At 32.0% G+C, this 23,960-nt stretch overlaps 2 protein-coding genes across 2 annotated transcripts; one reads left to right on the forward strand and one right to left on the reverse strand.

The window, feature by feature from the left end:
• Positions 1-527: 527 nt before the first annotated feature.
• LOC115993988 (glutaredoxin-C3) lies at positions 528-3,652 on the forward strand. Its single transcript, XM_031117990.1, has 4 exons — positions 528-809; positions 2,904-2,977; positions 3,063-3,161; positions 3,298-3,652. The coding sequence occupies exons 1-4, from the start codon at positions 631-633 to the stop codon at positions 3,351-3,353; spliced, it is 408 nt and encodes a 135-aa protein (XP_030973850.1). The 5' UTR covers positions 528-630; the 3' UTR covers positions 3,354-3,652.
• Positions 3,653-4,385: 733 nt separating this feature from the next.
• Positions 4,386-9,510, reverse strand: LOC115995457 (probable methyltransferase PMT27). The gene is made up of 8 exons (XM_031120030.1): positions 8,096-9,510; positions 7,563-7,712; positions 6,387-6,657; positions 6,029-6,139; positions 5,766-5,940; positions 5,209-5,481; positions 4,920-5,114; positions 4,386-4,832 (listed from the first exon to the last, which is right to left on the reverse strand). The coding sequence occupies exons 1-8, from the start codon at positions 9,338-9,340 to the stop codon at positions 4,616-4,618; spliced, it is 2,637 nt and encodes an 878-aa protein (XP_030975890.1). The 5' UTR covers positions 9,341-9,510; the 3' UTR covers positions 4,386-4,615.
• Positions 9,511-23,960: the final 14,450 nt, after the last annotated feature.

Consider the following 23,960-nt stretch of genomic DNA (forward strand, 5'->3'; position numbering starts at 1 on the left):
CCCCATAAATTTTAGGATGTTTAGATTTTACTCATTAAAGTTTGAGAGTGTTTGAATTTTACACCTTAAAGTTTCAGAATTTAGGGTGTAGAATCCAAACACTCTCCAACTTTAGAAGAGTAAAATCCAAATTCTGAAACATTATAGTGTAAAATCCAAACACTCTCAAACTTCAGGTGTTAATTTCAAATTCTAAAACTTGTGTAAAATCCAAACACCCCTAAACTTTAGAGGTGTAATTTGCAATTTACCCTATTTTATATATATTTATATATATATATATTTTTTTTTGAGAAACCCCTATTTTATATATAGTTACATTATAAGCTATATATGTTGAATAATGTGCACTGATTTTTGTATCTAGTTTATATTATGAGAGAAACTAAAATTAAGAGAGAGAGAGAGAGAGAGAGAATCGTTTTAATGAAGAGGAGATATAGCCCAGTTCAGATGACAAGCCTGCTAGGCTTCAAGAAACTGGGCCATGGGCCCGTGGGTTATGTTATCACAGGGATTTTGTTGTTAAATATGTATTGGGAACTCTAGACTAAACGCGTATATATGTCGGAGTTGAAAACTGGGAAAAACGACAGCGGTGTTGGAGACACGTAAGGTAACGTAACGAAGATGCGCAGTTTTCAGTTGAGGGGGGTTGTTGTTGTTGTTGTTGTTGTTGTTGCAGTGGTCGGGTTGTTGTTGTTGGGTCACATACCAAAGGAAGTCAAAGCCTCCAACTCGGCTTCGGCCTTCGTACAGAACGCCATCTACTCCAACAAGATTGCCTTTTTCTCCAAATCCTACTGCCCGTACGTTTCTCTCTCTCTAATGAATTTCCTGTTATTGTGGATTCTAGTGGGACATTAGTGTTGGGGTTTGATACCCCATTTGGAATTTCGAACCATGGCACAGTTTAATTATTGGTTCAAATTTGATTTGGATGTGATTTCATTTCTATGAATTTCACCACGAAAAAGGTATATATGGGTTATTTTAGGAAACTTTACATGGAAATATAAAAAGCTCGGTAGCTTTTTTTCTTTTTTCATAAAAGGTTTTTAAAAAAATTTCCTAAACCAATGTCCATGAGACATCCATTATCTTTTCCCCTATTTTAATTCCAAACCAAAGCAAACTTGGTGATTTCTTTAACTATGTCCATGTTGTATGCTTTCAACGTGTATGCTTGCCAATCAGAATGTTTTTCCAATTGCTATGTATCTTTGGGTTTTATATGAAGAATGAAAATTTTGGAAATGCAGATAATGCATTACATAGTTGCATCATTTGGATACCATTGAGAGTTTTGAAATCAATTGTGTACGTGTGTGTGATAATCAAGAGTAAATTTTGTTGAGAAAAAAGCTTGAAAACCAGCCACAACAGCCAAAAGGCAGCTCAGTTACAGTGAACAAAACATAAAACGGACAACGCCAAAACTATCTTCAATGAAAAATACACCCTCACCAGGGAGAGAACAAAATACAATCAAAACAAAAATCTTATAAGAAGGAAAGCTAGGTACACTAAAATAAGCAACATCTGAACAGCAGCTAGACAACTACACATTTTCAGTCCTTCTGCTTAAGAATCCTATCTGAAATACCGCTTCTGTAGCACTGGAATAAGGAAAAGGAGCCAGCTTTTTCAATGAGATATATGACCTGCTTCCTTATGATTCCCACTATTTGCTCCTTTATTCTAATAGTCCCTAGGTGTAGAATGGCATTTATATGGGACCAAATGTGATAAACAGAAGCACTGAACCCCAGCCTACAGCTGTGTGTACTCAAGCTTTTAACTTTCCAATGCTTCACAGCTCAAGTAATGAGGGATTCCTGACAGCACAAGCTTATAATGTTCCTCCATATCCTTTGAGCAAAGAAGCACTTTAAAAAAGAGATGATCTCTATTTCAATAGCAGCTCTACAGAACACATGTAACAAGTCATTGCCAATTCCCAATTTAGTCAGCCTTTCGTTAGTGAAGACTGAAGAGTCTATCCCTCATTGCCAACTAAGTCATGAAAGCAAACCTTGGAATAGCTTTAGCAAACCGTACAAATCTTCCACCTACTTACAACAGGTCTTCTGGGCCTGATCTGGTCCCAAACATTTGCAACAGAAAATGAACTTGGCTTGGAGGAAATTCGTATAGCTTTATCAAATTCACAAAATTCTATTAGAGGCAACTTGCTTAGGATGAAAACAAGGTCATCTGCATAACCCCAAAACCAAGCTTTTGCATGGATCACACTAGCTGATTTTTCATTGACAGAACTAGCAACAATATAGACCCCTCTCTGTCCCTATTTTTGACAACGAGGGCCCTCTGGATGCCAATTATCATAGCACAAGAGGATATTGGAACCATCTCCCTCCTGAAACTTGATATTCCTCATCATTTTATATCTGGAATTCAGAGACCGAGTCTTATTGGCTAAAGTTTTCAGTCTAAAAGATCCTAAACCACACTTTTTCAAAGTACAACTTTTTTAAACTTTAATTTTTTCTATGTACAACTTTTTCAAACAATTCCATTTTCAAAAGGCTGAAAAATAAGTTGTACCAAAGGAGCATGAATCAGAAGAAACTGCATATAACAAATAAAATCAACCACTCCTTTTCCAGTCTCAAGAAATGCAGGAACATGACATGTTGACTGTTGTGGATGTGTGTGTGTGTGTTTTAGGTTAGGGGAGCATTATCCCCAGTTCTTTCCAACCTCCAGTGTGTAAATGACGCGTTGCTAGCTTCAACTCTTGAATAATATTCATTGATTCCCTATATTGTCCATTTCTTTTACATTTAGGGTGCTTGGCTGGTGCTCTTGAGTGTGCGCATGTGTGTGTGAAACAAGTGATGTGGAATAAGGAATTGTGTGCTACTTTGCCTTGTTGCTAGGTATTGCTTGCGTGCCAAGGGGATACTCAGTGAACTACATGAGCAGCCTTTTGTTGTTGAGCTTGACCTCCGAGGTATCAATTAGCAACACTCGTCTTATCTACTTGTATGACTACACAAAAAGTGTTTTGGAATGTCTGTCATCATGAATTTGTGCAGATGATGGGGCTGAAATTCAGGATGTTCTTCTGGATCTGGTAGGCAGACACACTGTCCCACAAATATTTGTGAATGGGAAGCATATTGGTGGCTCTGATGGTAAGCTCTTAGCTCTGTAATTAAAATAAATAAAAAATAAAAAAACCATTCTCCAATAGCCTTCAAATGCAAGTCATTTGTCTGGTTCTGTTTTGTTTATTTTATGTTGTTGTTCACTGTAAATATTGTAATTCAGATCTCAAAGCTGCAGTCCAGAGTGGACAATTGCAGAAACTTCTTAGCACAAGTTGATGAGGCACTGGAATTAGAAAGATTCTTAGCTTGAACTTAAGTTTATGGTGAGATTATATTTTCAGCTCTGTGAATAGAGCAAATCACGTTGATGTATTGACTCTGCTCAGGCTTATGGATAATGGAGCTTAAGGCAAAGACTAATGCCCCTTACTAGTATTTGTGGTTTTGGCATGTAATCACTTGTTAATTTGAGTTAACAGATTATTTTAATGTATGTTGAACTTTAGACTTGTGAATATCTTACTCAAATAAGAGCAGTGAAAAAATTATAAAGCCATGTATCTTGATGTTTGACATTGGGAATTGCATCCTCTTTTTAATCTGCTGAGATTTTCTAGAGCTGCGCATAATTGAGCATGCTTAGTGACCTGTGTCATATACCACATGCAGGACCAGATGGCCTGTAGACCAATGTCACCAAATGTCTTGCATCATTCAACATATTTTTAGTTGGAGCCTAGGGCATTAAGCGTTGGTCTTAAATGCTAAAAATTAGATGTGCAACAAGAATACCGAATATAATAATTTGAAGAAAGCAATTAACATACATTACATGAGGCTGGAACCTAGTACATTCTTTATCATAGTACATTAAGAGTGGGATTCTTCTAGCCATTATTGGTAACTAATCAGAATTTGTAACAGCCAAAGCTGCAGAGCAGCCAAACTGCTGGGATTTACTGTTTTCTTAGTCCTTTTATTAACCAAACTGGTTTCAGAATAATCCCCAAAGAAGTCTGCTAGGTATGTCTTATCTATCTAAGCAGCTTTCGGCTGATAATGTTCTACATCCCAGGACTAGTTTTAAATAGTGAATTTATGCGGATTGCCTTTAAACCTGTATAAAGGAGATAATGTTTTCATTTTCTTAGTGAATGTGGCCTTCATAATGTGACCAAGGGAGAAAAAAAATTGCTTTCCATGCCATGATTATATCCAAGATTCTGGGTTGAAGATGAATAATATCTGCCAATTGGTCGATTACATCACTTTGCTTTCCAAGCCATGATTATATCCAAATATTCTGGATTTAAGATTAATAATTTTTGCCAATTGGCAACTTAAATCACTTTCCATTGAATATATATCTCACAGTTTTACAAAATACAAACAATTTTGATGTAACAAATTCATCTACCTGCTGAATACAGCAAATGATGTTACACTTCAATGATAACTACTGCGCTAAAGATGCTAGCCTTCAAAATGTCAGAGAGTACCATATAAACTAGAACCAAAAACCTATGTCCTCTCCATGATCAGGAAGAATCTACATATGTGTCTGGCCGCCAATCGCCTTTCTGTGCACTGAGCAACCCTTCTTGGTTCTTGGAGATGGTTACGTGAACCTCCCAGTGCAGAGACTTCAGCAAGTTCTCAACCTCCCGAAAAATACTGGACTCATCACGGACAATCAATTTACCTCCAGGTCTGACTATTCTATCAACCTCTGCCATTACAGGAGCAAGTTTGCACCTGTGGAAGCCAATACCAACAATGTGCTATAAAGATAAGAGAGTGAAAGATCACAAAACTATATTGCAATGACCCAGCCATTTCTACCTCTTTTTCAGCCTTGAGAATAGATGATCAGCATGCAGTAGATCGTAAGTGCGTGGGTATGTGCTGAAGGATTCACACCAATCATGGTATATGCCAAAAAGACCTCGCTCATAGATAATGGGAAGTGTATCTGGAGAGTCTATGTTCACCACATTCATGACCCATACTGGAAGGTCCTTTAGAGCTGCTGCAAATCTGCACAAACAAGTGGTAAAAGCCTAAATGATGGTCTTATATGGCTGGCATATTGAGCCTTGGTTAGGCATAATAATAAATTGACAAAGATTACCCCCCATAGACTGCTCTCATGTCCATGACATTTCTCACATTGGACCAGCTGATGCCTAAACTGGTCAAATATGACTTGCTCACCACTCGCTTCCAATGTTCATGGTCTGTGGCAAAGTCTTGAGGAGATGGTTTCCCATAAATTCCCATCTGGGAACTGTTTAACCAGTAAGGAGGTGTCTGTACTCGACGAGGCCAAGGCTCAGGCCATTTGGTGCCTCTCTCAGCATTGTCAACGGGCACTGGATGCATGCATGCCTGCAGTGGCACATACCTGGAAATGGTCCAACAAAAAAATAATCAAACAAGCTCAACAATAGTGTTGCTAGATATACTAAAATTTTCGCAACATAAATTTTAGAAACAGACTTGTCACCAATAACAAAAAACTAATTTAAAGATTCATTTATTACATTGTTTAAGTGATTCCAATTATATTCTCGACACTTCAGTTTGTAAGCTTTTTGTAGTATCTCTAGGATTTTTCTAATAACAAATAATATGATTGATAACTCAAAGTTCTATTCTTTTTAGACGTTAGGAATAGCAGAAACATACCAGGCTGCATTTGGATCATCATCTTCTTTGCACATTGGTGGACGTTTATGTTTTCTCTGGTTATAGCAATCGTTTGTGGTAGGTTTGCGGTAGATGGCAGCTCCAACTGAATTTAGTTTATCCTTCTTTATGGTGACTAGCTCCCAACACATGGAGGCCGTCAGTGAAGACATTGCTAAAAACATGACTACATATGTCAGCCTAACACTAAAGTCTAAAACTGCCTATAAATAAAGAAATGTTGGTATCTATAATGCTATTACCCTTCCAGATTTCCACATCTTCTGGGAGCTTTTGGTACACTGGAGTAGCAGACCAGACAAAATAACCCCCTGGTCTTAGAACGCGGTTCAATTCCAAAAGATGCAAACCATCTGCACCCAAATTTGATATTGTCATTACAACGCAAAAATAGCGGTAAATTGTTCTCTTACATGCATTGATATACACAAATGTTCAAATTTTATTATTATTATTGATATTCACATTTAAAATGTGAAATGAACAATGTGTATGGACAATCAATAATAACTAGTGTGAGAATCAATGCCCCAAAAACAAAACATGAAAACCAGTTAGAAGTAAAGTAATGAAGATAAAGGGAGAGTAGCTAGTTAGAACCGTCTGCATGCCAAGGCACTCTACAACGTGCACAGTGCACAACATCAAAGACCCTGCTTGGGAATTGAAGGCGCTGAGAACCCATGACAGCGGATATTGCAGGTATTCCTCTTTCAAGGGCAAACTGAACTTGAGCCTCATGTTCATCTTTGGGTGCAAAAGACATAGCAATAACATTTCTGTCGAAAAGATAACCCCCAAAGCTGGCAACACCGCAGCCAACGTCCAAAATGACTCGAGTTTGCTTCCCCCAAGCGATGGCAGGTACTGACTGCAGTCACCAATTCAAGATCATGGACCATGTCAGGGAAGGAAGGACATGCAAATATGCACAAGTCAATTGCTAATTAAAACAATTCCAGAGACCATTATTGGGAAGAAAAACAATCATTTTTATCATTCTCTCTCTCTCTCTTTTTTTTTTTCTTTTTTCTTTTTTTCAATTTTCAAACTAAAATACTGAGTTACACATTGTTCATACCTCATAGTGGAGGGGGGAGTCATTTGAAAACATTTTTTCTTATTCTTTTCTGTTAAAATATTTGCATATGAGTGGTTTGGTTAGTTAATTAATGATATCCTACATTGAATATCAATGATAAAAATGAGGAATTTTTTTTTTCGGAAACAAACCAATAGACTGAATGTAGTATATATGTATATATGTGTATGTATATATATAAAATCCTTTCAAAAAGTGTTATGTTAGGTATTGATTGTTTCTTGTTTAGAAGTATTCACACTATTTGACATCATATGTAAAACGTGAATATCTAAAATAAAAAGTATAAACACCGCACAAAACATTACAATTAAAAAAAAAAAAAAATTGTGAACAAATAATTACACAACACGTTGTTAGGGGCATTTTTTTTTGAACTTTTTGAAAGTTGATTGTTATAAAAGGTGGTAGTTAGAAAAAAATAAAGTACTTTAGAAAAATTGTATTGTGGAACTGGAAAGTGTTCACTTATTAGAGTGTCCTCTAAAACGGGCACCTAATGAAGTGTTCACTAAACTAAAACCCTATATGATCCCATGACCATCATTAAAAAGACAAAAAGGCAAAGATCATAGAGAATATCCTAGCAAGAAAAAGCATCGACAACCAAACAAGACACTAATAATATGCATGGTCCATTTAATGAATCAATTAGGTTAGGTTAGGTTAGTTACCTGTTGAACAAAATCAATGTAGTGGAGCGCACCATGTATGAACTGAGTCCCACCACCAGGAAAAGTTAAGAACTCACCGGTCACCTTAACCCAATTTTGGTGCCCCTTCACCTCCGCAAGCTTCGTGTGTGGTACATTGTGGTACCATATCTGCCAAATCACAATTGAAAAGACTCAAAAGAGTAAACCAACCAAGATCATATATATAATAACGATGATTATTATACATTGCTTATTTCCGATAATTTATTTACATAGCATGAGACATAAAAAATTAATGCTAATTTATTTTCAAAATTTTAAAACTTAAATTATTAAAATAAAGTTAAGATAAAAAAAAAGTAATCTTGTAGGACTCATAAAAGCACAAATAGTACATAAAACAAGTGTAGGACCCATAAAAGCACAAATATTACATAAAACAAGTAAAACACACATAAATCATGATTTCAGTTAAAAAGACAATAAGAGTTATTTCTCATCATGTAATCCAATCGAACGGTTGAGATTCAATGAAACTCAAAACGTGTTACCTTATCTCTGCTTTTGGGCCACTCGATGGGTTTTTTATAACCCTCCGGAACTGGGACAAGGCAAGTGGGTCCCTCTTCAGGACAATGCCTCTCTCTGTGCTCGAAGTGTTTGGTACTACGCAATTTTTTCACAGCTTTCTCGTTGTCCAAACATGGTATAAAATCAGGACCAGCTGTCACGTTACATAGCTGCCACGTGGTCTCATACATACCCTCGTTCCCGCTCGACTTGTCTTTGCGTCTCTCTTTCTCGTTCGCTGATTGAGTTGCCTGAGTCGCCCACGATTTCTTTGACTCTTTAGACTCTTTTGGAATCACCGTGTTCTCTACAGCAGGGAATGTCTCGACCGTGTTTGACTCAGTTCCCTTGTTGCTTTCAGTGTTTCCCTCCTCTTTGTTGTCTTCTTTTTGCTGCGTTTCTTGATTCCCAGCTTGGGATTGTTGAGATTCGTCTTGGTACGCTTTCTGTGGTTGAGTCTCAGGCTTTTCTTCAATATTGCTCATTTCCACGTCTTTTGGTTGTTGTTGTTGATCTTCATTATACTGAGATTCTTGGGTGTTTTCACGGCTTTCATCTTCTTTCAGTTGCTGTTGTAAGCTTTTTTCTTGATCTAATTCATCAGGCATCTGAATATTTTCATTTGGTTTTTGATTTTCAACATTGTTCTCTTCCGAAACTCTGTTTTGCTCACTGTCTTCATTATTATTACTTGTTTGCTTGCTTTCCTCGGAGGTTATTTCTTCAATTCGTTGGTTTTGAGTGAAAGAGCTTTCCTCAGTATTCTGATTCTCGCTTTCTTTCTGCTTTTCCTGCTCCTCAGTAGATTCTTTTCCATGTAAATCTTCTGCAGATGATTCTTGTTTGTCAGTAATTATGGCATCACCACCATTATCCACAATGGAGTCCTTGGAAATCTCTGGCAATATCGCCACCTTCTGATCTTGCTGAGACTTACCACCATTATTATCGTTAACTTCATCATCGGATTTAATGGCATCGTCAGGGAGATCACCTGGATTGTCTTCAAAGGCAGGAAGATTGGACTTGGTGTTGGTGGTGGTTTGGGGTTCCTTTCTGGTTATAGTGTTGCGAGTGGTTGTTTCTGGGGGAGTTACAGAATTGGAGCTTAGCATCCATACACCCAAAACACATAGTGCTAAAAACACCAACGTTGTTGCTGTTGATGCGTACGAATTTGAAGAGGAAGAAGACCTCTTGCTAATACGGGACTTTCCCATTGGCATACTCTCTGGTGTTAAGAGAGAATGAAAGTGGGGTGTTTTTGTTTCAATTCTTGTGGACAAAGATGAAATTGAAAATGCTAGAGAGAGAGAGAGAGAGAGAGAGAGAAAGAGAGGTTTCAGTTATGTTTGTGGAGGAAGATGGAAGTGAAATTAGTTGACAGACACAGAATTGTTCCAACTTGGAATGTCTCAAGATCCACAGGAGTCGGATAAGGGAATTTGTTACACCACCTGTATAATTGATTAATTTTTTTTTTTTAATTTAAAAAAAAAACTGATAAATTCGGTTATAAATGCATTTGGCTTTGGATGAAAAATGCCATTTTTTTTTTAATTTTATTACTATTTAGTTTATTTTTACTACTATCTAACTTATTTTTGCTACAATTTATGGATCTCATTACACTTTTTGATACTATTCAAGGGTTTTATCGTAATATTTCAACTAATTTTTAACTTTATCTATAATACTTTCAACAAAAAAATTCAGAATTTCAATTAGATAAGTTTGGCTCTAAATCTAAGTTGCACGAGAGCTGACACAAGTAAGGGTACAGAGGTACAATAGTTTTGGAATAACTAAGGTATGAAATGTTTGGAGTATGACAATTAATTAATTTTTTTAGGTATATTTTAAATATTTTTTGACATAATATGTTTATTTTTTATTTTAAAACTAAGTAACAACAATAAAAAGCCTAAAAAAGCATCTAAAGTTAATTTAAAAGTAATAGTAAATAGAAACAAAGAAAAATAACACTTGTAAAATGTTGTCTAAAGCACAAACCAAGAGTTCAAATAAATTAGACACCTAAGTTGATCAAGTACTCACATGGGTATAGATATTTGTCCATTTTAGCCAGGTTCGTCCAACCTATTATGTGATAATTGAAGAGAGTATTCATACATAATTTTAGCTATATATATATGATTTTTTTTTAACTAATTATGTAACTTATTTAAATAAATTTTTTTTAGAGAGTTTCAACCTATAGCATTCGCTCTTGATGATAATTTTTTATTATCAGACTAAGATACCAATCAATTTTTGGTGTAGGTGGGGATTGAAACTTCAGATCTCTTATATAATCATCAGATACTTTACGAGTTGAACTAACTGAAACCCACATAATTTATTAATTTAATTTAAAAAGTTGATTAAAACAACTAAATATACTTACAAGTACTAGTATAAGAATCAGACTAGCAATTAAAACTTGTCTTAAAGACAAAAGATTCGATGAGCCATGTCTAAAACATAAGAGTAATGATAGTTACATACTCTTTATACTCATCATATACATACTAACACAATTTCACAAATTCAAAAGAATGTGTGTGCAAGATATACAATAGGAAGTGTGTAATAAGACTTTCCCTAAATGGTTTGTGCCCACGTGGGACCGATGATTTTGTTTGCAAAAGAATAGGGCAATGGTCCAAAAGCAAGTGCAAGAAAGAAAAAAAAGAAAAAGAAAAAAAAAATCCAAATTGGGTTCGCCAAGCCCCTATCTATTCATTTCCTAATATATGTTGGACCCATTCTAATCTTTAATTGGTCCAAGTAAATTTAGGCTGACGAAAACCCAAGTTCATGGGCCTACCAACTTGTTTACAAGAAACTTATAAGAGTCCATTAAACTCCCCATGATTATCAAGGAAGAGAATACTGGGCCTAAAAATCTTTTTAAAAAACCCAAAAGCCCAAGCTCGTAGCAACCTGTGGTGCCGCATCGATAGTCAAAAATTATTAACCATTGAGGAGAAGAAGAAGACACATTCACAAATCACAACGGCATGCAAGCTTTAATCTCTATCATGCCAAAAAAAAAAGATACTAATGTCCACAGTTATGCAATTTGAGTGCCACAGAATCCAAATAATACCCGAAAACCCAATTGAATCCACCTTATGGAACCTACCAAAACCCAGTTTCGGAGGTGCATGGTTCAAGAATAATTAAAATCTCCAATTCATATGTTTACAGTAATTGTGGTGCAGAAGACTATAAGAGCCAAAGTGTTTGTTTCTCCGCTCCCTAGCTATCCATTTAAAAATAATAATTTTAAAAAAAAAATCTTTTTTTTCTTTGCTCTTTTTTCAATTTCCACAACCATCCAAAAACTAATTAAATAAAAACTCTAAAATTTTGAGTATTTTAACTTTGATACTACATCATTTATTTAACTAATGAAGACACAATCTCTCTTCTCATGCCATATTCTCAGGAAATTTTTCAATCCCATACCCACAAAATTCCACCTTTATAAAATTATTTTTTTGTTAATAATAAGGAGATAGGTTAAGTTACTAATTCGGTCCTCCAATTATTGGGTAAATTTAAATTGGTTCCCTTCACCATTAATTATATTAATTTTGTTTCTCAATTTTCAAAATCAAGTCAATGTTATCCATGAATCTCACTCTCCACATAAATTTTAATGAAATTAATAGTTAAAATTGATATGCTTTTAAAAACTTTACACTTTTTAGAATAACTTTTAAATGTATGCTCCACTTTTAAAAGAAAATAAGATCCAAGAATGAAATTGACCGAATTGATACAATTAATATATAGCGGAAGTACCACATTTTATTTTACACAATATTTGGAGGAAAAAACTAGTATTTAACTACAAAAAATATTTTACATATGCGATAAGTATTCAACCTCCATATATGATTTAATTATATGGTGATCTTTTGTAATATAATAATTGGGAAAATTTTTATGTAATTCTCCCTATAATTTGGTGGTTTCAAATCAAACCCTAAATTATTTATTAAAAAATTAAAAATAAAATAAAAACTTTGGTTTTTAAAATATTTTCAACTTGCCCCTCTGAAACCCACCAAAAAAACAAAACAAAACAATACACAGTTTCATTAAACTATGATTTCTTAAAGTTATTTTGTAATCTATTTTCGTGTCAAAATGCTATATGTGATTCATATGGAAAAAGAGTCTAGATATGCCATGATTACAACTAATATGAATTTCTATTACTTTTTGTTAATAAGAATTGATCACTAAGAAGGTAAATTGAAACGGTTTAGAAAGTTTAATTAAAACCTTTTGAAATCTATAGTTAAATTTAATATCAGTCCCAAACTATGAGTGAAATTGTGTAATTTAATGAGAAATTAATATTACAAAATTGTGTAATTTTTGGTGTCTAGATATGCCATAATTATTCGTGTAAGGTACCTTAGTTTTCTTGTTAACTATCAATGAAAAGAAGAATTATGAAAACTAGATGTTTCTGAATTCCGATACAGGAGCATTGGCATTGGGGTTGTAAAACTCCCCAAATTGTAAACTCATAGCATCAAAATTATAAAAGTGTGCATTATCTAGAACTCTAATTGTAAAAAAATTTACAATTGTGCTACAGTACCATCTTATGTTGCAAGATGGTATTTTTAAAAAATAATATTTGATTAGATTTTGGGTTTTATTTGGATATTGGGTTATATTAATTTATTGTGTAAATATATTATTTTAATGTATTGTATGGTAAAATAAAAGTTAGAATGTTAGGTATATTGAAAAATAGAATGATATAATAAATAAAGTATATAATTTTTGAAAGAGTAAAATGATGTATATTTTAGATATTGGATGCTAATGCTAGAATTTTCTAAGTTCATGTCTATTCTTTTATTGTTCCAGACTAGAACTATTTGTTGAACGATAGTTAGGGTAGACAGGTTTTGACGTGCTCCTGTGCAAGTCTGTAGAGCCCATTATTTACTATCTTTTTTAATGCCAAATGTAGCACTGATAATCGCACTATGTTATTTGACCCATGCAAATCCATCCCTGTTTGCATTTTAGGCCAATAAATTGTTTTCACGAATAATTCAGGATGGCAATACATTTACCCCAAACAGTCATTTGCTAATATACATGAATCTGGGGCTTACTTGAAATTTTGGAAATGTTATATCATAGTCTCAGCTAGGGTACGTAACGTTTTTGAGCAAATTACTAGAAGTGAACCCTAATAAGTGTTCATTAAAGCATTAGTAAATTTTAGTGTACAAAGTTGAGAGGGTCAGGGCCACAAGCCCCGTTGACCAGTCATCATCTGGTCCTCACAAAAATAATTAGCCATGAGAAAGTCGTAGTTTTCCTTCGATCTTTGTATACCCTCTCCACATCACTATAATTATTCCTTTATACACTGCAAGCTAAGTGAATTAGGCGCAAAGACAAGCAAGTCAATGACCCTATAAATTAACTTTTTATTATTAGCCTTCAATGGTAGTGTGGGGATTGATTGGTAAAAATAAATAAATCAAAGCCGAAACCACCACATGAATACGATGACCACACCTCAAGTCACTGCATTGTGCAAAGCAAGGACAGCCATAAAAGTTTCTTTCCATTATCAATTTTTTTTTTTTTTTTTTTTTTGAATTGTGATTGACTATGTGCTTGATTATGTAGTGCCGGTAGAATAGGATTACATCTAGTTGTGAACAATAGAAGTGTAATGATAGGTTTACTCACCATGAAAGCGAATTATAACACAAGTTATACCATTTTACATATCACTTACTCCTAATTTTATAGACACAAAAGCTGTAGCTATTATCCATCTATCTGTTGACTGTTTATGTTTTGGTCCTCATACCTAACACATGGTACTTTGCTTGCCCACTTCACTAAAAATTGTCCACTATAGAATTGTGATCCAGGACATGTACATCCACAGTTATTCGCCGTTTGGGAGCCACCAAGGCTTTGATTCGAAGTGTACCCCTCAATATTAATTCTTTCATTTGGGAGCGTACGAATTTTATCATTCAGTCAGTGGGGCTTGGTTCCCTTCAATTATAGGACAGAAAAGAAAAAGAAAAGATATGAGGAAATAAAGAAAGAGATTTGCCGTTTGGTAGTAAGGTGAGTGGTCATTTTTTTTCTGATACCGTGCCATTCTCTACTTATCAAAAAGAATAACAACAATGTGTAAACGAAGACAAACTAACATATATTTCTTAATGTAGTTGTGGCGTTGTCAATTCCATAACTTTTTTCTATTTTTTTGTAAGTATTTTGAAAGTCACGGTATAAAGCTTTTGTTGACTAATGATTTAGTTTTTTTCCACCATAGAGCAAATGCAATAACCTTTCTATCAAAAGTTTGCCTCAACTTTTTATTTGATTTTTCTTTTTGGGGGATTTCCTTGGAGTGAAATGAAAGATTTTTTTTCTTCGTATAGAAGAAAAGGTGATTTATTGGTATGGAATGAAAAAAAAAAAAAAAAAAAAAAAATCTTTAGTTAAAAAGTAATTGAGCATTTTTTATGTATCAAAAGATAGAATTAATGTAACCTTATAAATAAATAATATTGTAACAGTTTGGTGACTTTGACCCAATAAGAGTCTTCCTATATATGAAAATGTGAAAACCTTTAAAAGAATATGAGTGAGTTTTTCAAAAAGTAATTTCGTAAATATTTTGTGTTAAGAGATGTCTGTGTTGGTGAGTTAAGAGTTTATTATTTGTGTGAAAGAAAGATATTGAGTATATTGACTTTTGAGATTGTGAATTTGTGTGTTTGAGTTTTGTGAGTATTTGTGAGAATTTTTGTTAATTTATGTGTTTGTAAGTGTTGTCTTCAAAGCGTGAGTTTGATTTGTAAGATTTGATTGATAGCAGTAGTTATAATGGCCAAAGAGGATTTTGATTGGTATTGTCCATAACCGCATGTAGGTTTGAAAGTGATAGAACTATATTTTTGTATCGTGTGGATTTTTTATTTTATTGTTTGTGTGAAGAGTTACTATGAATGCACTTCTATGCTAACCACAAATTTCAACACTTGTTCTTAAAAAATGAGTATTACTTACAAGGAAAAATAACATACTTTTTTTAACCTTCATGTCGGTGAGTAGACTCACCAATAACCAACGAAGTTAATTATTGCATTATAAGCAATCCCTTTTTGGTATGGTTATGATGATACAAAGAGATTTTTGAGTGATACCAATTAGGCAATTACTTGATTGTTATTGTGATGGTAAGTAATGGTATCACATAGAGGCTATCATTTGCGTTTTGCACCCTCTTAGGTTAGGTATATATATCCTTGTGCTAGAAGAAATACTAACACGCCTAACAAATTGAAAGAATTTTGCTACACTCATGATTGACGAAAGAAGGAAGATGGTAAAAAGTTAACGAGCTAGGGTTAGAAAGGGTATGCTCTTTCTATCAAAGACACCAACTAACTAGTTTGGATGTGATTGTACAAGTAAATTACGACCTTAGTTTAACATGATTTACAATTAATTAAATCTTTTGCCAAGTTCCAACTTACACTTAAATTCAGTGGTTATATATAATAGATAGAATTGAAATATATGAATTCAAGGTTTGCCCTTACATTTCATGCGCATGAAATTCTGAACTTTTTTTTTTTGATAAATCTAAACAGTTGATCCGTGTTGTTGCTATCAGACTTTAGCTTAAATAGTAAAAGTATATGTTTAGAGTGGGAATAATTAAGTTTCAAGTCACATAAAAAAAAAAAAGACAAAGTTTAGTTACAAAATTTTAAGCTACAACTTTACTCAATTTCTTTTTTATTGGAGGTGGATTTTGACAAATATACCATTGGATTACATTTTCTTCTTATATCCTTCATGCTTGCAAAATTTTTAGAAAATTAAAAGATCATTAGCTATATCATCAATAAATTATTTAAATTGCAAGTTTTTGTAGTTTAAAATTATACATAAAATATAAGTTTATAGATCATATAGTAAATAATATCTGATTGACATAAAATTTGACATGTATATTAAAAGCATAAAAAACATGTAATTCAACAGTTAAATTTTCAAAATATTTAGTAATATTTATTTTATTGAATAAGGTTGTAACCTTATGCAACAACTAATTTTGTAGCTAGACTTTGTTAAAAAAATTTCAAGTTAATATATGCAATGGATACTCAAAAAGGTAAGAGGGGGGGGGGGGGGAGTTTAATATCCACCTAGTAATGAAATTACACATGGTAATAACTTCGCCATATTCATTGCTAATTAACATCACATTGAGTAGTAATTATACAGTTTTTTAGAATTTTTTTTTTGTCATTTTAGACGGATATTAATAACAAGTTCACACATAATAATAATTTTCTCACATTTGTTTTTGTCTCGTATCACAATGAATATCATAGCTAGTATACCCTAAAACCATTAAAGGTACAATAAAAGGACTCAAGTAATAATATAAAAGAAAAAGGAAATAAAATAGGAATAATATGCTATACATCATATAAATACTTAAATCAAAGCACGTACATATATACATGATGAGACAAACTTCCATAATTTAAGTTGAAGTTGCTTAAAAAAATTTCAAATTCACTTTACAATTTATTTACTCAATTAGTCCCATATTTATAGTCATGTCACATATACTTTTGGTTGGTCTGTTTGGTTCAGGTGAAAGGTGATGATATAAAACGAATGAGAGAAAATGGTGGGTGATTACTATTTTTCTTTGTTTGGTAGGAAAGAAAACTTAGCAAAAATAAATAGTTGCGTCTACTTGAAAAAAATTCAAGATAGTTATGTGATATATATATATATATATATATTCTAAAATTTTATTTTTTGAAAAAAAAAGGGTAAAAGTTCAATGATAAGACATTAAATGCATACTAGCTTAAGCACTTTTAGAAGTTAGGATGCTTGTTAGTAAAATCCTACTTGAAAGTTTAAATACTCTAATTAAAATGTAATTGATTTTTTACTTAATAATTCAATAGTTGCAAAGTTTTTGATTTTTAATTAAATAGAGGTATGGAACTATATATTTATAAAGTTAAGAGAATGGATATGGACTTGACCATTTTCTTATTTATTTATTTAGAGAAAGGAAACTGACTTGACCTGACATTTTTTTTTTTACTATACGATCCACAAGTTGTATTTAGATTTTGTTTTATTTTTTTTCAAGTTAAGTAACAAAGGAGTCAGTAGTTGTCAGAGAAGTGCCTAAGTTATCTTGGGAGTTGGTAGTTGGTACTTTTTTTTTTTTTTTTTTTTTAATGGTAAAACGAGTAAATCTCTATCTTCTTGTTTTTATAGTGGGCTTCATTATGAATTTAATAAATAGATCTCATCATAAATGTGAGACGAGATATCACTATTTTCTGTACTCTAAAAATACCCAAAAATTACTATTTTTCCACATACTTAATTTCAAGCTCAAACTCAACTCAATTCTTTAAGAGAAAAGTTTATATTAAAAAAAATTATATTTAAACTATTTTAGAGGAAAATTCCTCTTATCCACTATATATAAAACCAAGTGATTTGTTTAAAAAATACATAAGAATGATTTTATGAATTGATAAATTTTGGTTCTATATATATTATTTAAACAAATTATATGATTCATTCAAAAAGTCATATAACTAAAATTTATATATGAATGATTTCTTCAATTGCCTGCATAATAAATTATAACAAAATGGCTTCAAAAATGTGAGGATCAAACTTTTCCACTATGAATCACCACGTATTAAGTTAGAGAAAATTCCTTTGAAATAACGATTTTCTATTATTAAACGAACGTAAACCATTCAAAATTTATTTGCAAGCTATGGTTAGTGCCTTGGTGGTGACACACAAAAGTGAGAAACATGTTTAGCACCAAACTTTTTCTTTTATGAAATCGCCATGAATTATGGATGAGGTACTCGTGAAATGACATTTTTCTATTATAGAGCAAACATAAACCATTCAAAATTCATTTGCAAGCCATGGCCCATGGTTGGTGGTGATGCGCAATAGTGAGAATAGCACTGACTGAAAATGAAATTGGGACCAAAGGCTAATCTTACATGGTCCTACCCCCAAACTATAAGACGAGAAATGGTGGGCCCTACAACCACAAGTGTATGCGATATCTCTAAGTACCCAGTTCCCAGAATCCAGAATCTAGACACCAGAACAACTCCTCTGCTCTGCTCTGCTCTGCTCTGCTCTGGAACGAATCAAAAGAATGTAATTTTGAGTTTGGCTTGGTTAAGAGGAGGCAACCAAATCTTTTGCGCATATTTTATTTTTAGTTTCACTTACCTGTTGCCAACGACAACCCAACGTTTAATGTCATTTTCTTATTCTTCTTTTTCTTTTATTTTGTTTTTAAGTGTATTTTTTATTTTTGGCTGAATCTCACATTTATTGCCTTGACAATGACTTCCTCTCTCTTTCACAACAATGCCACACTCATCCCTCTCTCTTTCAAGTGGATAAGAAACCCTTCAATTACTTCTAGTGGTGCGATTCCAATTGTTCTAGCCAAAAGTGGAAGAAATTATAAGGTTTTTATGGTGTATAAGAGACATAATCCATTATTCTATTAAAAAAATTTTATTTATTTAAATTATTGAGTTAAAAAATTTATTTATATAGAAACTGATTACTCATTCAATAATTTTAAATAAGTGAGTTTTTTAATGAAATGATTGACAAATAATATAGTAAAAAAAAAAAATTGTATAATTTCTTCAAAAGTGGGAAGTTGAAAGCAACATGAAAATGGTGAAGTTTATTGGCAAATTTGTTAGTGAATTTTCAATCTTTGCTTGTGACCCAAGAAGGGAGTTAGTTATTTTTGGGATTTGTGGCTTCTTGGGGTCTCCCTAATTCCATTCTATATTATACCCCTTGAGATTTGCAGAAAAAATTGAGTCCCAAGGCTCTATAAGCATCTAAGAGGGTCTAGATAGTATTAAAAAATGAAAGAAAATGGGAAATCATGATCAAATAGGCACAGATCAAATGCGCGTTTTATTGCTTTCTCTCTCTCCCTAATGAAAAGTTTAATATCTCTCTGTGAACCATAAAAGGGGATATAAGGTGGTAGTCAACCATGGGAACAAACACAGGGCTCGAGAATGACAGGCACCGGTACAACAATTATTGGGACTCGCACACATCATTCACTTCTCCTTCCTTGCCAAAAAACTATTGCCCTTTTTTCACTCTTGGAGCCTTTGGTTCTTTGTCTTTCCTTATAGCGCGTGGCAGAGAACTTTCAAGTTTCAATTAATGCATAGCTACATATACACTTTTCTTTTGCACAAACCCAATTTCATATCCCTGTCAACAGTTTTTGCTTGTTTTCATTCACTGATAATGACATTACAATAAAATAATAGTGAAATATTTGATGAGGGAAATTTCAATCTGCTACACTGTAGACTGTAGTGCAGAGTACGTTTGGTTACTTGATGTTTTTATAATGTTGTTTGTATTTTTAAAAATATGTAGATAAAAAAATAAATGAAAATATGTGTAATGTTTAAAAACTGAAAATATGTGTTTAAACACATATACCAAACAGGCTAGTAACTATAGTTACATCTACTATTACTCCATACTTTATTTTAACTGGATAAATATTAGGTACTTTTTTTTTTGCTAAATAATAAATATTAGGTACTTAAAACAACTTAAAATTTTTAATTAATTAAATTCATTTCATTATTGTATTAACTAATAAAATAAAATAAAAACAAATCTATCTTTTTCAATGACAATTATATATAATGATATAATTCACTTTTCAATGTAACCACGTAATTTAATTTGGCCACATTTGTTTCGGTGTAAAAAATATAATACCCTTGCAACTTTCAAAATGATTAAAATAACCTAAAACCTCTAAAATGATTAAAAATATCCAGAGTGACCAAAATTTTGTTTGAATATTTTGGCCTTTCAATGGTGCGGGAATTTTTGTCATTTTAGTTGTTTCAAGGTAATTTGGTTATTTTGATAATTTAAAGGATATGGGGAAATTTGGCCATTTTAAGTTTTCGATGGCTCGTAAACCTTGACTCCCCCCCCCCCCCAAAAAAATTATATACATATTATTTTTTAAATTAACTATTATTTGATAATCACAAGAATTTTGGTTCGATAAAGATAATCTTGACTCTCTAAACATAATCCTTAACCCCTTAAAAAAAACAATATCTAAAAAAAGGAAAAATAAAAATAAAAGTCCAATTAACAAACAATAAAAATTAGAGGAATTCTATGGCCACAACAAAATCTCACAACACACTTACTTTTAATTGTGGTGGGTCATAGTCTAATATTTTTTTTATTTCATTTTGACATATGAGAGAGTGGCACCTCAGCCGTTGTAAAAATGTTGTAATAATTTGTTGTATTCCTATCACAACTCTAAAACCCATTAAAAAAAAAAATTCCTAATCATTCAAATTCGTAACTTGTTCAACTCATTCCGTAAAAATAATTTATAATTTCATTTCTCCTAAAAAAAGTACCAAGAGAGATATTGTGGTAGTGAATTCTCCTCAATGGTGACAGTGGCTTTGCTCTCCTCGGCAACTCAATTAACAGTCATAGCGAGTATTGCCCGTTGTGCTCTCTCTCTCTCTCTCATATCATTTTAGACTCTCTTTCATTTTATTACTCTCATCTCAGTATTCCTAGTTCTCACTTTATCTCTCACCAGTCCATTTTTTTCCTTTGATTTTATTATTAGAGGGAAATTGTCAGTGGCATCTCTAGAAGTTTTTTCTTTGGGGTTTAGTAAGAAACATGACTTATACAAAATCTAAAACAAAAGAAAATTTAAATATATTGACATCACAAAAAAAAAAAAATGCAAATACATGAAGTTTTACAACTGTTTTTACAAATTTTTATATTTTGAAATTGTTGTATGATAACTTTATTATCAATCTTACAAGTTACATTTCATTTAAATTGTTAAGATCTAAATGGGTTTTTTTTTGGTTTTTTTTTTGGTTTTTTTTTTTTTTTTGTGGTTTAAGATCAACAAATTTCTACTTTTGTTGTTGGGCTTACATTTTTTCTTTCTTTCCATATTTTAGTTAAAATTAGTTTGTTGTTGGGTTTTTGTGTGTGTAGTGTGTTTAAAAAGGCCAAAATTTTGTTAAAATGATCATCATATTCAATCCTATATTTGCTAGGCTTAAAAAAAAAATTAGGGTTAAGGTGTTCAAATTTTTATTTTAAGGGGTCAAAACAAAAAATTAAAAAAAAAATTTATATGTAATTTTTTTTTTGGTCAACTTAGGGGTTCATTTGAACACTCTATAATGAACATGGTGATACTCCTGAAAAATTGTAAAACTTTATGTATTTGCAAATTTTTTTTTTTTTGTAATATTGATATATTCAAATTCTTTTTTTATTAGATTTTATATAATTTAAGTTTCTTAATGAATCTCTTAAAACAAATTCTTAGAGCTGCCATGGGCATTTGCACTCCAAACCTTAACTCCACACACATCCATATCCATATTACATGAGAATAATTTTTTTATAGGAATTTTTTTTTTTTGCTTTTATAGTTTAGCATAAATCAACTTAGGCATAATATATATTTGAGAGAGACATGCATAATTTTAAATTAAGGGATTGTAGTCAACTGTGTTAGTAACTAAGACATTTGTTTTTGAAATTTGGGATTTAGCATGCTTCTGCGAATTAGAAATTGGATGCTCGAATAGATTCTAATAATTACCCGTCCGTAACTTACTTTCAAATATATAATGATTATAACAAAAATGTTATGGGAAAGCAACGAATGATCAAGAAAGACATGGATTAATCTTTTCTTGTATGATAAAAATCAAATTCTTTATAATAATGTATGAAAAATCAATGAACCAATCGACTAGTGAAAGCTTTGGAAGACATGCAGGAAGGAAACACACTATTGAAGGGTATTGGTGTGATCCCGGTCTAAGTTTCTCTAATACTTAAGTTCGGAACTAATAGAAACTTGAAAATGTAGAAAATGCAATAGTTTTTAAGGTGTTTCACTCATGCCTCAAAATGGGGGAGACTTATAGCTGGAGCTTGATAAAAGGTGAGATTCATGGTGGTGAGATTCGGCAATTGGAGAGTGAATTTATATATATATATTCGGACTGATTTTTAAACGCTGCCTCAAACAATAGAAGCTTTACAAAAGTTAAAAATAAAAAATGAAACTTGTTTAATTTGACAAACAAATTACAGATACTGAAGTGATTTGACTCATTTGAGCCTGGATACAATCATTGTAATGTCGATCCTAACAGTGATTAAATTAAACTGAAATATAAGGACATACAAGAAATTATATTAAAATTCCAGATTTGGCCCTTTAACATTAGGGGCCACGTCAGCTAATTCAGCAAGCCAGCTGTAACTGTATTAAAAGGTTGACAATGACTCCTTAACCTTAGAGTCTAACCATAAATAAAAAAGCTACCAAAAAAAAGTTTACTTCAATCTCACTCAAATTCCACATATAGTTAATAAGCTCGGTTTTGGCAGCTTTATAGGTTCTAAATCCTAGTGATTGCAATCTAACTAAAAATCAAGAATTAGCATAATAAAACAAAACCTCATGTTCAAATAAAGAAAAAACTCACGTATAATATTTTTTATTATTATTATTTTTTTTTTTTTGTGGTGGGGGAACTAAAGTCTGAACAAAAAAATATTTTGGCAATATGGGGAATTTAAAAACTAACTTATCACTAATTTTAAAAAAATTAGATATTTATTTATTATATTGTAATAAAATTGGTAATAATTTTAGTTTTGTAAAATTTATAATATTCTTAAGTTACTTATATTATTTTTACAATATATATATATATATATATATATATATATACAAAGAAAGTAACATTTTAATAATCACTAGCTTCGAACAGGCACTTTGCATGTGCTTAAAGATCCTTTTAAAAAAATATCCATTGTGGAATATTATTCCTGGTCAAAATAAATAGTTGTCTTGATGTGAAAGAGTTTTGAAATTTTCCTTATTTGCCTTTTTTGATATTCCAATTATTCTTTTAGTTATTTGTAAAATGCTTTTTAATGTGACTATTTCCCTTTATTGTTTATATATGTTATTCCAATTTATATTTTCACCATTTGCAAAAAGTATTTAGTTATTTATTTATTTTGTAATTTATGTTTTTTTAGAATATTAATTTAAACTAAGCAAATAAGGGTTTGGAAATAGTATAAGGTGGACACCAAAAGTCCTATTCCAATTATATACAGAAGATAGCTAAATAATATAAATGAAATGCACTAGTGTGCTTTCAATATTTTTTTAAGGAAATTTATTCTGAATGAAATCTATAAGTTTCACCTACTGAAAGAAAGGAAGTCAAACTATGAATTTCCATTTTTATCTTCTGGCATTCACCAACACAACTTTGAGATTCAAAATTTTGTTGTAAAATAATAGTTGTAAAAGAAAATAATTAGACAACGCAAATAAATATGAAATGAAAAAATATATAAACTTCTCTATTCAAGTGGTCATCTACATGATACTGAACGTTTGTAAATTGTAATTGTCTCATTTTACTACTATTGACTTATATATATATATATATATATATATATCTTAAAGTTGATTTTGGGAAGGAAAACTGATTGCCATATAAGACAAAGGTCGCGACCATAGTATTATAACACTCTCTCTTGAAATACCACTTACTAAAAATATGTCTCATTAAAATCTTACCCCAAAAAAAACTTAGTGGAAAAAAAATGGCAAAAGAAAATGAGTAT

Source organism: Quercus lobata, chromosome 6 (genome assembly GCF_001633185.2).
Source record: "Quercus lobata isolate SW786 chromosome 6, ValleyOak3.0 Primary Assembly, whole genome shotgun sequence".
Taxonomy (NCBI): Eukaryota; Viridiplantae; Streptophyta; class Magnoliopsida; order Fagales; family Fagaceae; genus Quercus; species Quercus lobata.

What these genes read in the sequence shown, in the direction of transcription:
- LOC115993988 (XM_031117990.1), top strand. Translation starts at nt 631, where the DNA reads ATGCGCAGTTTTCAGTTGAGGGGGGTTGTTGTTGTTGTTGTTGTTGTT. An exon ending in TTCTCCAAATCCTACTGCCC is followed by an intron (nt 810 to 2,903) that starts GTACGTTTCTCT and finishes CCTTGTTGCTAG; the next exon opens with GTATTGCTTGCGTGCCAAGG. An exon ending in TGTTGAGCTTGACCTCCGAG is followed by an intron (nt 2,978 to 3,062) that starts GTATCAATTAGC and finishes GAATTTGTGCAG; the next exon opens with ATGATGGGGCTGAAATTCAG.
- LOC115995457 (XM_031120030.1), bottom strand. Translation starts at nt 9,340, where the DNA reads ATGCCAATGGGAAAGTCCCGTATTAGCAAGAGGTCTTCTTCCTCTTCA. An exon ending in AGTGCCTTGGCATGCAGACG is followed by an intron (nt 6,140 to 6,386) that starts GTTCTAACTAGC and finishes ATTTGGGTGCAG; the next exon opens with ATGGTTTGCATCTTTTGGAA. An exon ending in AGATGTGGAAATCTGGAAGG is followed by an intron (nt 5,941 to 6,028) that starts GTAATAGCATTA and finishes TCATGTTTTTAG; the next exon opens with CAATGTCTTCACTGACGGCC.